Source organism: Ascidia mentula, chromosome 7, assembly GCF_947561715.1.
Source record: "Ascidia mentula chromosome 7, kaAscMent1.1, whole genome shotgun sequence".
Lineage (NCBI taxonomy): Eukaryota > Metazoa > Chordata > Ascidiacea > Phlebobranchia > Ascidiidae > Ascidia > Ascidia mentula.
This window is the reverse complement of record NC_138572.1, coordinates 12,204,190-12,221,750: the sequence shown is the minus strand read 5'-3', so window position 1 is coordinate 12,221,750 and position 17,561 is coordinate 12,204,190. Positions and strand designations below refer to the sequence as shown.

Genomic DNA, 17,561 nt, shown 5'->3' with positions numbered 1-17,561 from the left:
TGCTGAATAGATTTACAACTACATCTTTCATTTGCCGGAAATTGCAACCCAAAGCATTTTTAAAAATGATTCGGTATAATTAGCTCGTTAGTAATTGAATATGTTTTGGATAACACCTCAAAAGCTTTTACAAATGTGAGCAACACGCGAAAGCTTTAGCGTTATATTGTCAGATAAAATACAAGACCCTTTATGCGGATTGATTGGCAACTGTATCCCTGCCGACGTTATCGTACTCGTTGTCCAACATTTCCACATCTCTAACTGTTTTCTGAAAAGAAACTGACAACACGTACGTCATCTGCTGTGAGCAACGAGGTGTGATGAAACGCCGAAACCATCCACATATTTCGACTTTCTCCCACACAGAATGCGAGGGTGTGTGTTTTTACTTTTAGTGTTGTGTCTAATCATTATTGCAGAGGATAGATTGTGGAATTCATTCATGATGTAAGTTGGTATATAAATATTACTGGTCTTCATATTTCAATTTCGATAATATGAAGTAAACTCGTTAGCGTATTTCCGTGTCCTTTTTTTTGAAAAAAGGTTTTTGTGACGCGTTTTCAATTGTGAGTGTGGCCGCCATGCAACCTTTCTTGGCTTACGGAACATGTCTCTGCGGATTGTATGTAGATTTTTCGACGCCCAATGCCTGCAAACCTATCAGCGCCAACACAAATGCTGCAATCAGCCTTTCTATCTGGTTCCACATGGAGGGTTATTATCATAATAATTTTTGTGCCCTCTTTATGGTATTACACTACAGACAAACAGCATGGTGAAAAATGTGAATATAAAGAAAAGCTCACGGCATCTCGGTTGGATACCACTGTCATAGACAACTAACTTGTTTTTTAACAACGTGAAACGAACTGTTTTCAAAACACTCTCTTAACGACAACATTGGTGGGAGCATTTTATGTTCTATGATGCAGAAAGCCACAACTCAACATTGCCCACACATTGTTTTGAACATTGCTATCTGTTAATAGTATATCTTGTACATCGACAGCGTTGTAGTTACCAAAATGTGCTGTTTTCCTTTAGTATTGTGCAAGTTATATCCAATAAGAGCTGGTAACATCTGCCCATTCCCAGTAGCTTACAGAGTTGATTTATTAATTTAAATGGACGCGATAGTCTTACGTCATGTCGAGCAAAGGACATTTCTTCTAAAATCACAACGCCTGTCTGCAAAATTAGCACTACCACCATTGTGTGACTAATAATCTCGGAAACAACAGACTTAACACTTGCTATAAATGGAACGTGATGTGGTGAGAAACCTTTAACTTCGTTGAAACATGCAGGAATTTCTTTTTGTGTATTTATGAGAGCTGATAAGATTCACCATTCAGCATAGAAAAGATACACAACCTAAAAAAGCGAACAATTGTTGAACAAAACGTGGTTGTGTGCGCTGGGAAATAAATTTCAGTTGCCGCTGCATACATTAACGTTTATCGTTATTATTCATAAGACTACTCCGAATGATGTCTTGTATGACGTCATGCTTATCGAAATCAAGGTTTGTATTTGGTGAATGTTACACAAGTTATTGAGGATAGGAGAGTTAATGGGATGATTAACGTTTTATGGTGTTTTTCTCTAAATACATAGGAGACTGAGATCATAGGTTGGTCAGGTAGTTTCACAATTAATTTTCCTTTTACTTTGGCGTATAATATCAACGTGTGCAACGGACGTGATGACGACAAGGACTGTCTTGCTGGCTGGATATCACACTTTTACCATGCATGTAAAACTAGCAAGTTAATGGGCGGCTCTCATACCACCACTGAATCCAAACAAAATTTGGACAAAGAAGGAAAATAAAGAGAATGAGAAAATGTAACACAGACGAAATAAGGTTGAAGAGAATGCTTGTCCTGAAGTTTGGCTACTTGACCAGATGAAAAACGTTTACCAAAAACACAACAGCGCCATGAACTAATAAGTTTTCAGTACATAACATCACAAAATTCTGAGAACAGTCAAAACTAGATGAAAAAGGTAATAGAAAGTTAACTGGATCAGTAAACCAAGCCTCCCTGTCAGGCTGTGGATCAATAAACGTATTGACAGTTACGATCAAAAGTAGTCAAAAACTATTGATATTCTCTGTTCTGAATCAGTACATATATTTACTGCTGTATATTGATTTGTTGAAACTAGCAATAAAATGTTTTTACTCATGAAATCTACCTAACCAGCAACACTTCTTTCGCGTGACATAAGTTAACCTTTAATTTAAATGTTACTGAAACAACTTTGTTTTTTTTTGTTTGTTTTGAACAGAGACGTGCGTTGAAGGTAGCATTTGCAAAAAAAATTAGGCCGATCGCGCCACTACAGCGTGAGATATGTCCATTTTAAAATATGAGGGTTGAGCCACTATAGTGGCTCGTGGCGCTCAGAAAACAAAGAATTACAAAAACCTGTCGGAAAAGTTATTATGATACAACACATCCTATTGCATAGGCTCCGTCTATATTATAGACTTATGTTTACTCACGTTAGGTCTAAAATTTATGTAGGGCGTTTTTTAAAACGTCTGCACAAAATATTAACACTGCCGTATATCTGACTCCTGATAAAAAGGCTACTCTGTCAGTTTAATGCATAAATAACAGTCGCATGAGTATCACAACAAAACGTTACAAACCACGCGAACTAAAGTTTATGTCTGTTTGGCTTAAAAATTATCGACTTCTTGTCTTGACTTAATAACTTTAAATGACTCTATCTTTTACCCAAAGATGTGTGGCTTATATAGAAAATGCATACAGGGTCGTTTGGGTTCGGACTGATCCGTGACTCATTTGAAAAGACAGCTGTGTTGCTGGAAGTGTCACGGAATATGATTACCCGGATATATAGCTGTCTTCCGTGCATACAATGAACAGCGCGTTCGCCGTATGGGTTGAAATGGGTTCGTGGCGTATTATTCGACGTTAATAAAAATACAGTTCATGCCACGAAAGCACAACATAACACACGATTTTTGCACTATGTTGGCTGGAAGGGGAGCGCGCAATATGTGCGGCCTTGCCGCGGAACCCGCGCGACCGCTGCGCGCTTTCGTTTTGCCTAAAATTGAAACATGCAGTTACACCTCTGCGAAAGCGTGTGGTAAGCCAGCATGAGTGTATCAACATGAAACGACTTTTCGTTTACGCTGCAAAAAATTTCAGCACTTTGTTAATTTTTGGACTTGGTTGGCTGCAAGGGAGCGCGCAATATGGGCGGCCTTCCATTGGAACCCGCGCGCCGGCCTATAAAATATGCGGTGTAACGTTTCAGAAAACTGTAACACGACAATTCGTTCTAAAACTGATTTTCGGATATTGTTCATAATAAAACAAGGCGAAGATCCTATATATCTATGTGTCAGGAAGACAAGCTTTCTGGTTTGATTCTCATTCAAATCCACCGATGTTCAATACGTGAAATTGGTAATTAATATGATAGAAAAATCAAAGAGAAAATTACACACAATGCTCAGGGTGGTCCAAACCGCGGCCCGCGGGCGCGACGTGGTTTCTTGTGGCCCGCACGGCACACCAGAATATGGACAAATCGTTTTAAATATAAAACATGTTTTTGTATACAGTGTATATGTTTCATGGAGGCAACTTATTGATTGGTAGCTTATGCTGCCTATGCAGGTTACCATCGATCTCAGTTAGTTCGATAAAATTTGTGGTATTCCCCTGATATATTGTGATATATAGGGAATAGACAACCATCAAAAATTGTTATCGCTAAGTTTTGTTACCGCTTACGTATTTGTGTTGGCGCCCTTTCCTTGTACTTCTCCTAACACACAGTTGTGTGTACGAAGCATACAAGAGACAGTAAGCTTACAGAGCAAAAAAAATTTAACTGCAACTATGCCGCAAATTGCCAACAAAATATCCTTTTTATTTATTTGTCTGTTTCAGAAATCACTGAATCAACGATTCGTGCATGTTCGAAACCAGCCCAATGCGTCGCCATGGCAACCACGATGGAAAAGAAAAGTTGAGCAAAAATACTTTTTACTGTGCGTTTTAATAATTCTCAAAAAATGCCCATCCTGTTGGCTAAAACTCTACTCAACGCAATAACAATGAACGTCCCGATCAACGCACAAAAATAATGCTTGTATCGAAATGTTAGTGTGATATCAATAGCAGTCGTGATTTAACATCGCAGCATCAAACAGTTTTTTTATTTCTTCGGTACCCGAGCTTAGGGTATTGCTGCACATTATGTATTTTTAGGTGTTTAATTTGTAAAATACCTAAAACATAGGTTTAAGTTTGCAGAGGAAAAATATAGTAATTTAAACAAACAGTTTTGAAATTTGTGTATAAGTTTTGAAATTATTCGCGTTACTTTCCACGCTCGTCCAAAATCAACAACATTTAAAAAATGTTCAATAAAAATGTCCGAAATGTTTGTAAAAATATTGAACATATTGCACTGCAAATAAATTACCTTGTGAAACAGAAGAAGTTGTGACAGAATAATTCCCGCAAAAAGCAAAGGATTTACAAATTTATGAACGTTCTTTGTGTGGAAGTTCGCAAATCCACAAAATAATTGGAAATACGAAATATTTTGCAAAGTTTTCAAACAAAAAATGAAGTAGTCAAACACAATACGCTAAGCTTTGTGACCATTGTCGCCTGAAAAATATGTAGCCTATGCCTTTATTCATAACGCTATCCTGAGGCTGATTATGGTGTTAGTTTTACCATCTATAAGTTTGTGGGTGTGGATGAAAAGATCTACAACCTCGACAAATTGATTTCGGTTATTTTGTCTATAAATCACCTTACACATTACACATAACACATTTAACATTTCACACTTTCACCCAAGAACTCATCAGTAAAAGTGACTTAAATTTATCTGTAGAATATCATGATGGTTGAGTGAATATCACGAACTGAATGAGCAAATCCATTTCCACGTGTTGCAAGAAGTGTGTCAGAACTTTTTCCGTTCCAATCTAATCACAAATTGTGTTAAATTTACATAAGCGGCGAGAGAACAAGTTACCAACAAATTACTTACTTGCTAAATCATTGCATTCCTCTTTTATGGATGTTGTGTTTGAAACCCTACCTATACAAACATATTCTGCATTCCGGCACCCCTTTTGGTCTTCGAATGGTCTTCCGACTAACAGTGTTTCTTTTTAAATTCAAATCGCTTGTGTGTATTTACGAGATTGCGGCACTGAGAGTTACGTACCGAAGCTATGCAGTACACGCACGGCTTCAAAGCAGCACCCTGTGCAGGGACAAATATTATGCCAAGAAAATAATAACCCAGTATCTCATATTCTCCCCAATCCACATCAACACTTTTCCACTGTCGCGAATATATTGATATCACAATTACACAACGCAGCAATGTTTCATGCAATGGCATGATTGCGGGATCGCCCCACTGCGCAAGTCCTTATTTGCCAATCATGCCATCGTGTGAAACATTACTGCGTTGTCATCGCAAAACAGGTGGAAGGTAAAGTAAAGAGATAGACCTTTCCAACGATGTCACAAGGATTATATAAGATCAGTGGCTTTTCTGTTAAAGGGACCCAAAATATTTAGGCTGATTGAAGTACACGTGGTTGGTACAGGCCTTTTCGCGTGATTACGATCGATCGAGAAAAAACTATGTTTAACATGACACCCGAAACAATTAAATGTAACCTTGCGCTGTGAAAAAGGAAAAAAATTAAAGTGATTTAAATTTCGATTCGATTTTCAATTTGTTTGTTTCGTCAGAATATTGTGCATACAAGCAAAATTGTTTAAAAGAGGGTTAAAAAATAGGTATTGACACAATTTTATCATATGTTTGTTATAAGGCTTATCTGTTTTGTGTACGAATTTTCAAATTTATGCGATGTCTCCTTTGTTACATACAATGGTACACTTTGTAACTTCTTTACCGCCAACGGCGCTAGAGCATAAAGACGTGTGCCGTTTCTAACTATTGAAATCTGCATCCTGTTCTTTTGACTGGGTTTTAAGATGTGTGATCCTGCTTCACCGTTTTCGTTTTCCACAGTTAAAGACCCATCGCTTTTGTACTCGCTACGAGGTTGGATCACCGCATGAGAAAAGAACTGACTATCCCAACGGATTTCTCCGCACAAGTGTGTACCGAAAATAGACATTCCAATAGGTATCTATCCTTCCGGTTAGCGCACCATATATCCCAAAAGCGGACTGTAGTGCGTGCACTATATACTAGAGCGGAGAATCTGGCAACAGAGGAAGAGGCCCGAAAACGAGAAGTGGGTAAGGTGCGGGAGGTGCCTTTCAGTCACATTACGCTCTTTGGTCTCGCATTCTAAACATCGCGCTGGAGGAGCGCTAAATGCCAGAGGTAAGATATACCGCATCCCCTGTGAGAAGGTGTATATTTGCGAGACGGGTCGAGCCCTACAAACATTGTACATCTGTCATTTTTATTAGGGTAATTAACTAGGTGCTAACGTTTAAACTGAATCCAAGGTAAAACTAAACAATGCGGTACATAGATTCACAGGCCAGACAGGTCCATTATAGGTCTTTAACTATGGCCTTTCCAGCACATCACGTGACGTCACACAAGGTCAACCAACATGTGGTGGTTTGGATATACAAAGATCATCCACATTACAAATGGTGACATCTAGTGTCGTGTTGCCACAGCAACGAGGTATGACTTTTATGCAATATTCCAACCCAAACACAGTTGATGAATATTAAGATTCAACACGATTTATGTAAGATGTAAAGTTGGTATTTGTCGAACCGGGATTCGACCCAACGATATCCAGTTCACGAATATCTGTTTATACGAGTCACGTGATTTTTCAAATGCGCGCACGGAATCTTGTTCAGTTGACATTATGGCTCTGACAAGGGCATTATTAATTTCAAACAATATCAAATCATAAATAACTGCAGTCGGCAACGATTTTCTTGCATAAAAGTGAATTTTTTTTACCGAAAACACATATATTCGCAGATGACGTCACAAAGTCCAAACTGGAAGAATTGTTTCGTCAACAAAGTGAGTAATAAGACTTAAATATTAAAAAACGTAAATTTGAGAAAGTAGACAACTTTTAATACATTTGATTTTGTAACTGAATGTTACGCATTTGTTTGGCATATCGGCATAGTTGAAGGACGTTGATTAGTGACGTAATCGGTAACACACAACTAACGTTATCACACCAACCTCTGACATTATAAGGTACTTGTAAACGTACACGACCCCCCAATTTAATGTTACAAAGATTTTAATAAATCACCAAGGAGACCATCAAGTCTGTCCAATAGACCACAGGTTTCCGACCCCTGGGTTGGTCGGTAAACGTGCGCAATATGGACAAAATCATGCCATCTATCTTCACACAAGCTTTGTATGTTTAGCTGGAAGCAAAACTCAACTGGTGGATAAATATTCAAAATCCCTGAAAGATGGAAAATACACCGAGGCCATTATGACGAAACAACAACTTTCTCGATTGAATAAAACTCAAATTGAAACCACGGCTGAAGATTTGAAGAAATTCGCTGTTAAAAGCAGAGACGAGAAGAGATTTTTTAAAGCTTTGTTGTTTTTTCAAATATCATGAGATTGTTGTGCAAAGAAACCAAACCCCGAACTTACAGCTGTAGGTTTAAGGAGTTACGCATGGGGATTGATGGAAACAAACGAAGCAATGATAAAAGTGACATCACAAACAAACACATTGTTGGCGATTACGTCATCCCATTGATCAAAGACATTCGTCACCAAATACAGAACTTGGCAAACGTTGAAGACAAAGTTGTGTCTGAATCTTGGTGCCTCCATCGTATCGAATATAGTTTTGGTTTAATCGACTCCCACCACTCGATGGAGGAAACCATTAAAGAAGGATTGAATCTGATGAGGAGCAAGTTTGGAGCAGAGTCGGAGAAGTACCAAGTATACGGAGTTCTTCTCCATAATCTTGGTGCCGTTTATGGAAAAACTTCACGGGTTCGTGACGCAGTTGAGTTTTATCGGCAGGCTGTTGAGGCCAAACGAATGGCTGAAGACTTCCCGACTGAACAAGTAAAGAAAGAATTGATTGAATTCAGTGAAAAGAGCTTGAAAATAAACGAAGCACAATTGAGTTGAGAATGACTTTGTGACGTCACACGTACAAAAACAATCATGTTAATATACGTTTTCTTTTATCACCATAGTCATCATTGGTTAAAACTTTGTTTGTTTCATCACATTGAACGTCAGTTGCTTGTATAACATTCATTTTTCATCAATATAATGTTGATTTTACTAAGATGTGTGAAAAATAAAGAAATGTAGTTGGTGAATATATTTATATTTAAATAAAAAAAAGGTAAATATGTTGGGGTCCAAGTAATTTTTGGGTTCCTCCCACTGTTATATCATAAAGTGAGTTTCTTCGTAATCATTTGGTAAACGTTGTGGGAGTCAAATTGATGGCTTGTTATAAAAAACCACGCACAGAAGATTCAAAGTACAACAGCAATCAAATAAGTCGTTACACACAGTCTTATCTTTTTCACCGCCAAAAGGTGTGTTTGTTGAGTGATATTCAATACTGTGCAGTTTTGCACCAAGTTAAATTGAGACATAACAACACACCTGTCAGCGTAAATAACGGCAATATTATATTGGAAAGGAAAGTTTACTTACTGTTACTTGCCTTCGTGTGAAGTTGCACAACATTATAAACTGGTTTTGGAGAGACTTACTAGTAACACCTCACCATACCATCCTTATTTATAAGATTTGTCCTTGTTTGTAATTGGGCGTCTTTATATTTACGCATTTGCAGCTGTTTGAGCGTCATTTTTATTATGTTTTGTATGAAGTTAAATGCAGACCTTTTACGTTTTTTTCCTAAATCATTAATTTAGCATTCCAACAACACGAATATAAAAGGTCACTTTGAATTTTTTTTTTAGCCTCATATAGGATTTGAGCGGCGACCCCTTACTATCAAACACAACCCTACGGTTTCAAATAAGATCTTTAACCCAAGCTGCCTCCCTAATTCGTAAAAGGTCCGGACCCTGCATTAACGGCTAAATCTATTATTTCTTTGCTCCATACTGCCTTGTAGCGGAAAGTCGATTTTTGCGAATAGTTTGCCACAAACTTCATCATTTTTTTAAATCATTTGTTTTTTTCCAAACCTCTAGGAATTGCATCGACTAGTACTAGGTTAAGATATTCAAGATAAGATATATTTTTCAGTTTGCAGTTGCAAAGATTTAAACATGTTAATTATTTTCCGAATTTGGTTTGGGTTCAACAAATCGTTTTGAACTTCAGACCTTATTCAAGTTTTGGGGCGAATTTTTAAACTGTAGTCTTGAAATATTTTTTTTTGTAAAATCTCAGGGTCAAAGGTTAATTTACTCTAGTGACCGCATTTCAATAACTTTAATCATCCATATGGTGGTAGTAGAGGACTGTACGATTTAATTGCTCTTTCACCAAAATAAAAAGGGTCTCAAATTTAAAGGTTTCGGATCAAGATGTGAAAACCACTTCCCAACCTAAATTGGGATCTAACCTAAAAAAAAGAACATCTGACCTTGTGTGTTAACGAAAATCGCTGATTCGGTAATTAAAGCAAAAAATTAAAATCGATTAATTTTCCTGATCCGAATAACTGTCAGTCGACATGACACAGCGGAAATCCCACCTAAAAACATAGATTTCTTTGATTAGACCGAGCTTGTTTTCTGGTCAATTGCGCAAAAATTGTTTCACCAAGATTTTGTTTCAATGCGCTTTAGACGCATCGGCGAACGAAATGTTTGAATAGAGTTATTGCCTGGCGATAATGAGTACGAATCTACATATAGTCTGATTCGCTCAGATGACTTATGTGGATCAAATATGCTGACTTATTTTGTGTGTGGGTTCCAGACTTTTCCGGCCTATCAATGTTTTAAATCACGTAACAGCTCTACGTTAACAAAGATTGAAGTGATTACAACCAATGACGTAATTTTTGTTTAATTTTTATCTCAGATAGAAATTTGATCGAACGAACTGCGATCGATGGTAACCTGCAAAGACAGCATAAGCTACCTATCAACAAACATTTACACTGTATATAAAAACATGTTTTATATTTGAAACGATTTGGGCATATTCAGGTGTGCCGTGCGGGCCACAAGAAACAACGTTGGGCCAGCGGGCCGCGGTTTGGACCACCATGAGAATTATGTGTAATTTTCTTTTTGATTTTTCCATCTCATTAATTATCAATTTCACGATTCTAACATCGGTGGATTTGAATGAGAGTTAAATCAGAAAGCTTGTCTTCCCCAATACCATAGTGCTGGTTGTAAGGTAGCTTTCTCTGTAGATAAATAAAAAGTCAGTCACATATGGTGGATGCACTTTCCGAAAACAAAACAAAAATACAGCTGACACACAGAAATATAGGATCTTCGCCGTTGTTTTATTATGAACAATATCCGATAATCAACTCGAACCATTCACACCGTTAATGTTACTGATGAAGCTTAAGAAAGAACGGTCGTGTTAAAATTTTCTAAAACGTTACACCGCACATATTATAGGATCACGTTTTACATGATCACAATTGAAAATTAACAATATCGCCGCATTTCCCAATATAAGCTTGAAAACATGCTAGTTACACAAGCACATGCACCCAGACTAAAAACTCAACTGAAGCAAAGTTTCGAAAAATCTAAAGTGGTGGCCAGGGCTGGGGTTGAGACATACAAGACCAGCGATAATTCATCAACAAAACACGACACGAAATAGAAATATCTCAAACTAATGCCGAGATACAGGCAAGATAAAGCGATACGACGAGTGAATACACATGGTAAGAGACACTTTTCCCAAGTTTATGAGCAGTAACTACAACTGAAACTCCACAACACATTATACAAATACACAATAAGCAAACATTTCTGTAATATGTTTTTTTTTGCTGTGAGCAGCAAGGTTGTAGGTATCAGTACAGAAAACTGCTAAATACAATAAAAGTTTGCAAGTAGCTCTTGAAACCAATTATGTTCACTCTACAGTTATTTTTGTCTAGGAAGCACATTACACAACTAACATTTCACACTTTTACCCAAGGACTCAATAAACCAGCAAAAGTGACTTAAATTTATCTGTAGAATATCATAATGGTTGAGTGAACATCACGAACTGAATGAGCAAATCCATTTCCACGTGTTGCAAGCAGTGAGTCAGAACTTTTTCCATTCCAATCTAATCACAAATAGTGACACATTAACATAAGAGGCGAGAGAAAAAGTTACCAACAAATTACTCACTTGCTAAATCATTACATTCCTCTTTTATGGATGTTGTGTTTGAAACCCCACCTATACAAACATATTCAGCATCCCGGCAACCTAAACGTTCCAATCTAAATAATAAAAATGTTAATTAAACGGTTTGTAATTACAAACTCCCAATTTTAATCATGGTTTTGTGTTAATTTACTTGACACCAGGACACAATGCAAACACTGATCCACTTTTCCCGTAAGTTTTAAATTGCAAATATCCTGGAGTGACTTCTTTCACCAACGGTGGAATCGTCGAGTTGAAAATATCTTCACCTCTGCTGATAGTTATTGGAAAAGCTGGTCCATTATCAACTGAACAATCTGGAGCTAAAACAACATTGTGGTAATGTTTTGCAGTCTACAAGTACAATATGTAGGTTTACTATTATCTTCAGCATTGCCCATGGATTTTATTACTCAAATCAGATTCAGGTGGTAAAATGTGCTTAAATATCCGGGAAAGTTAATTTCTATTTTTTTATTAATTTAATATATCATGTAATTTAAGCAATGGAAATAGTTACTAAAAGAATATCATCATATTTAGTGTGCGAAACATCGACAATTTACTTTTTAAAATTTATACCCTAATCAACGAGTTATGTATCAAAAATTGGTCTACGTGTTAATCACTGGGTCAGGGACTATGCTTTATCTGATATATTATGTTAGGTTTTGCATTGTCTACAACAAAAGTCAAAATCTTAACTATACCAATGTTATCAGTGGTAGCAGCGATAGTCAGTATTTTTGTCATCGCGTTTTTAATGTTGATTTTTGGGATAAAACTTGCTTTCAAACTGAAATATAAATTTTAATTAGTATTTGTCGTCGTGTGAACCGATCTGGTCAAATTACCTGGAAAACATAGTGTAACCCAATATTGTGTTTGCCCAAGTTCCAACTCTGTTTGCATTATGATAATAGTAAGTTGAATATGCATTGGATGTAACGGAAATTCCAGCATCGTGTGGTGTTCCCCATTCCTGTTGTTCCGTTAATAATAAAAGTGGTTTTAGAGAAAATTTTGATAATAATTAATTTTTTACCACCTTCTCATTTTTAATCATATAAAATACATCACAAAGATTTGGAATTGTGTCATTCAAATTATCTCGGCATTCAGCACTGTAAATCATTTCAAAATTTCCTTCACGAATTGTTGAGCTGTACTGAGTTCTGTTGTCTGTGTTTGGACGATGACTCAATACCTTTATTTAAAATTTTAAAACTAATCAGCTACGATAAAATATTTCGTGTATTGTAATTTACTCGTAATTGCATGTGTGAAAGTGAATGATCGAAGTTTCCAATAAATATCATTGCATAAAAAGGGTGAGATTTTCTTGAGGAAATTGCAATATTGTAAGTTTCGCATCTGCAATGTTTGTAAGATTTGTTACTGTTAATTCTAATTCTAAGCTGGTTTCAGCAATATTTAAACTAAGACGTTTTTATCTAACGTTGTGTGATTAATTTCTAATCATATTCTTACTTGTAATCACTTCCGTAGTACAGATTTCCACCACACCCAGAAAAGCGCAACTAAAAAAAAAATCTATGGTATTATTTTTCACCAAACAAGTATTATATTAAAGCGTTTATACATCCATTCCGTTACTTGTGAACATATTGCGACCTGCATTTGGCAAGTAATGATAATTTCCATCATGATATTGGTAAGAATAAAAACTTGGTATCAAGGATGAAACTTCTGAAGATCTTTTATTCAAAATATCCAGAACTTTTTTGTAATGGAAATATGCTTCTACAGCTGCAAGTAAATCGAAAACATCATAATCAAAATCAAAATATACCAAATAATAGCAAAACACCATTTTACAAACTTTGTTTTGGTTTCAATGAATAATGTTTTGAAAACAGATTGTAAAGATTTCCTCCGTACGATTGTAGAAATTTATCTTTTGTGTAATATTCGAGTGTCGATGAGCTTTCATTTGTGTTTACTTGAAAGATATTGGGAACATGTCGAACCATAAGATCTTCAGCCTAAAAAACGATTACTGCCGTCGTTAGAACACCAAAAAATGTTAGTTTGAGTAATTATTAAGGCATTTTAAACCTAACATAACTTACATTCATGAGGAAGTAAGCATCATTTTTGTAATCATTGTTAACAGCTGTTGGAGCAGATCCAAATGTAAACATGTTTTCCCAATTCGATTTTTCTAAAATTTTTGACTTTTAAACGAGCGTTTAACTTTCCCCAACGACATGTGTTCTACTTTACCATGTATATGATGATCTGTATTGGATCTGTGTAAAAACCAGTTGTCAGCTTGTGAACAAGTTTGTTTCAAATCGTTCTCATTCACACTCGCAACCAACGTCCAACCTCCACCATCCGTCTCCATATCACAATATACCTAAGTTACAACTTGTTGTGAAATTCTGAAGGTTAAAAACAAAACTTAACAAAGCAAAAGGCTCATGTTTAATTCAGGTCCCATGTTAACATATATTCTTACTTGAATATTCCCTTGGGAATTGGACGGTTGTATGTAATAATAACCACTCATAGGTGACCCCGAAGCTTTTAGGGCTTTGCAGGAGGGTAGAGGATTTCCGTCAAGTTCTTACAATTAAAGATGAGTAAATATTTTTTTGTGTCCATTTAAAAAGTCAAACAATGTGCATATGCAGATATGTTTGTAACAAAACATGTTAAGAAGCTAATCATGATTTTCCGGATGGCTGTTTTACAAGCAACAAAATAAAACGTAACACACTTACTAGATAGAGAACTTTGCTCATTCGCCTGAACAATAAAATGATAAGTACTTTAACAATCATAAAAATATTACAAAAGCTTTACCTTTAGTTCCACAGCAATATAAACAGAAAGTCCAAATAAACCAGTTAGGAGTAGAATTATTATTCCATACAATGCTGATTGCATGGACATATTTCTTGCATTTGTTGTGCCCTTTTCATCTAAACGTAAATAAATATTAATAAACATAAATACGGGAGAAAATATCATATTTATTAATTGTTAAGATACACTTACTTGCTGGTTGCATGGCAAATACACTTTTCTCGGGATTTTCATACTCATGGTCGTTCATTTCAGAAAATTTGTTTGAATCAAACAAAAAGACACCTCTTAACAACAAGACATATTAATATGTCAGTTCAATCTTGCATCTTATGTGAATTTCTCCCACACACAATGCGAGGGTGGGTGTTTTTAAATTAGTGTGACCATTGATGCTAATAAAGGTTATGGAGGAAACAATTACATCACTCTTGGTAGGCTACTTTATTTCCTTTTAGTAAGCCGCATACAGAGCCACTTTTTCGACCTAAAGATCTCTTATTTGCTGATTTGGTGACTAACCTGCAAAATAACAGACTCTCGTTATGTTGTGATTATGCGGTCAAATTCAGCCATTGAATACCAAATTAGGTGCAAAACCACCTGAAACAAACCAAGATCGAAATACTAAGGTCAATCTAATGTTGAAAACCTATAATGCTCTCAGGGTTTTCGTCACAAAAATCGTACATAAGCAATGAAGCGAATAGTGTTTTTAGTAAACTTGTTTCATACACACTTCCAACAAAGCAAGTTTATCTCCCGTCGTTGCAAAGTCAGTCAATGAAATAAACTGTGATGTTGTTTACATGTTTGTCGAGACTGTGTAACGGAGTTGCTTTAAGAACAGTTTGTGAACGTGGGTGGCTGGTTTGCAACAACACAATGGGTAACGCATTGCTATTTAAAATGAGCCTGCGCAACCCGCGCAACCCGCGCAACCCGCGCAACCCGCGCAACCGACCCAAGTACCTGTTTTAAATGCCCCGCAGTATGATGAATTCGGGCCGAGTATGTTTGCCATCAAAACAAACCATTCGTTTGTGTTGCGTATGCGCATTATTTAGTCTTATATTTGCGGTTCGGTTGTCTCACCGTCTGTTCTATGACGAATTAAGTCCCCAATAAAAAGATTGTCTATTTTCTATATTTTAGACTGTATTATGTACCGAAGAAATAAAAAAACTGTTTGATGCTGCGATGTTAAATCACGACTGCTATTGATATCACACTAACATTTCGACACAAGCGTTATTTTTGTGCGTTGATCGGGACGTTCATTGTTATTGCCTCAGCCATGACGATGATTTCTATTGAGCAGTATTAACCAGGATTGCATTCATACATACACATTTATAATCCCACCACGTTTGAGATAATAATTTTCGCCCCAGTAAGCAAGCTTGCAAAATTGCTGTTTTCACCGTCTATGGAAATAACGCAAAGGTTTTCTGGTAAAACTATCCTTTGGTTGAAGTTGTGATTTGCGTCTTCGGCGTCAAGGTAATGATTGGCGATCGAGATGATGCGCGAATTTTCTGTCATCCTAGAGCGGTCGTGTTAGGACAGTTAAATTGTGTACTGCATTGCATTATAAGCCTGGCTCAGTCTGAATGGGGTCTTAACTTCAAAACTGGCACTTCTGTAGGAATGTGTGTTGTTTGTTTGTTTGAACTGCGTGTTCAACTGCGAAATGCGTTTCCTTGACTCCTGACTCCTCTTCGTAACTAACCAAACTTGTGTTAGTTTGTTTTATTCACCAAAGACGAAAGATATATGTGCAGAATACAACTCAGCCCCAGAGTAGAATATACAGACGGCGATTCTACGCTAAAGGCGAACCAAAAATGTAGAATAAAATCAACCGCAGAAACCACACATTTATAGGCAATTCAGTTATGCGGCTTGCGTGCGAACCGCGATACATAATTACGTGTTACGAGCGATTCTCCTGTTTCGTTCCAGGAACGAGAGGTATTTCCTGGTAGCACCAATATTGCAAGTCACTCTCCATTACCTAATGGAAAGTTACCTAAATGTGAACATTACATCATAGCATAAAACGTTACACTTCTTAAAAACATAAAGGAAAGCATTCGAAAAACCATTGAAGCGTGCAAACGTCAACATCAGTATGAAATGCAAGAAGGCAAATTTTGTCTCACCTTCTAACTACTAAACAGCTTAAACTGTACTGAATGCATTGGAAACGTGTTTGTTGGTTATTGGAAACGAGTTTGTTGGCCACGGGGTGCCGCTGTCCGTACATTTCCATAAAATCCAGTGTTACGAGCAGTTTAACCATTTAATAACATGATAAGCAATGTGGAGCCAATAATATGAATTTGTGCATAAGCTGCAGACAGATGGCCATCTGACTGCAGCTTATACACAAATTTAATAACATGTCTATGTTACTTGAATCCATGTGTGTATATGTGCACATTGGCATTACATCATCGCATTCCTTTGTCTCACAAATCGTGCTCACTGGTTTACTTGCGGAAAATAGCCACAGTAATCGTTGACATTAATATAGAGTAGTCCAGATGTTTTTTGTCCAGATTCTAGTGATACTTCTAATGTTTGTGAAGTATTATGTAGACTTAAAGGCCTGTCGTGTGCCTCTTTCAGTGTTATGTAAACCAGTTGACCACATAGCAAATTTGTGACGTTTGTTCGTGTATTTTAAACGCTATGCTAACTCCACAGTGACTTCAGAAACGTGGTAATGTAAACTTTAGAAATCTAGACGGTGTCCTGTATAGCGGTATGCACAAAAATGTGTCGGGTTTGTACTGACTGTCTGCACCTGCACTGAACTGGTGCCGGAAACCACAGCCACGCGGTTGCCAACGTATATAGAGACTATGTTGTATCTCAACGTGCTGTATCGATTGGATCACATCGTCAAAGCAAATCATCGCGGTCTAGCAGATCGTCCTACAGCAGTGCTTTAATGATACGGACAAAGGCAGTTTAATTACCAGCAGGCCCAGATGAAACAAACGGAGGAAGTTTTGCAGTACAACGATGAGGTGCAGACTGCTGAAGATAAAATGTTACTGATGCTGCCAGGCATATTTTATTGCTTAACTGAAGAGTTGGTACTGCATGCCAAAAGAGCTGTCGAAGAAGCAAATGCTGAAGCCAAAAGATTGGCGATGTACAAAGAGCAAAAGAAGAATCAGAGCGACTCAAGAGAAGGGCTGGCCTAGAATGGCACAAATGGTTGAAAGAGTAACATTATTAAGCAAATGTTGACAAATCAATAAATGTACAACTAAGTAAAATATATAATTATTTATTTTACAACCCTATTTTACATTGGTTTGTAAATAAATTAAAAGATTG

At 36.8% G+C, this 17,561-nt stretch overlaps 1 protein-coding gene across 2 annotated transcripts; it reads right to left on the bottom strand.

Moving 5' to 3' along the window:
* Positions 1-4,898: 4,898 nt before the first annotated feature.
* On the bottom strand, positions 4,899-14,504 carry LOC145908744 (uncharacterized). 2 transcript variants are annotated; one of them, XM_082996078.1, is made up of 16 exons: positions 14,400-14,504; positions 14,205-14,323; positions 14,123-14,147; positions 13,858-13,964; positions 13,620-13,755; positions 13,466-13,557; positions 13,216-13,378; positions 12,976-13,142; positions 12,864-12,913; positions 12,641-12,746; positions 12,421-12,579; positions 12,227-12,354; positions 12,083-12,168; positions 11,524-11,695; positions 11,352-11,446; positions 4,899-5,002 (listed from the first exon to the last, which is right to left on the bottom strand). In XM_082996078.1, exons 1-16 carry the CDS (start codon positions 14,455-14,457, stop codon positions 4,899-4,901), a joined length of 1,767 nt encoding a protein of 588 aa, XP_082852204.1. In that variant the 5' UTR covers positions 14,458-14,504. The 2 variants fall into 2 exon arrangements, with proteins under 2 accessions (XP_082852204.1, XP_082852203.1); XM_082996077.1 differs by lacking the exon at positions 4,899-5,002 and adding an exon at positions 10,539-11,286.
* Positions 14,505-17,561: the final 3,057 nt, after the last annotated feature.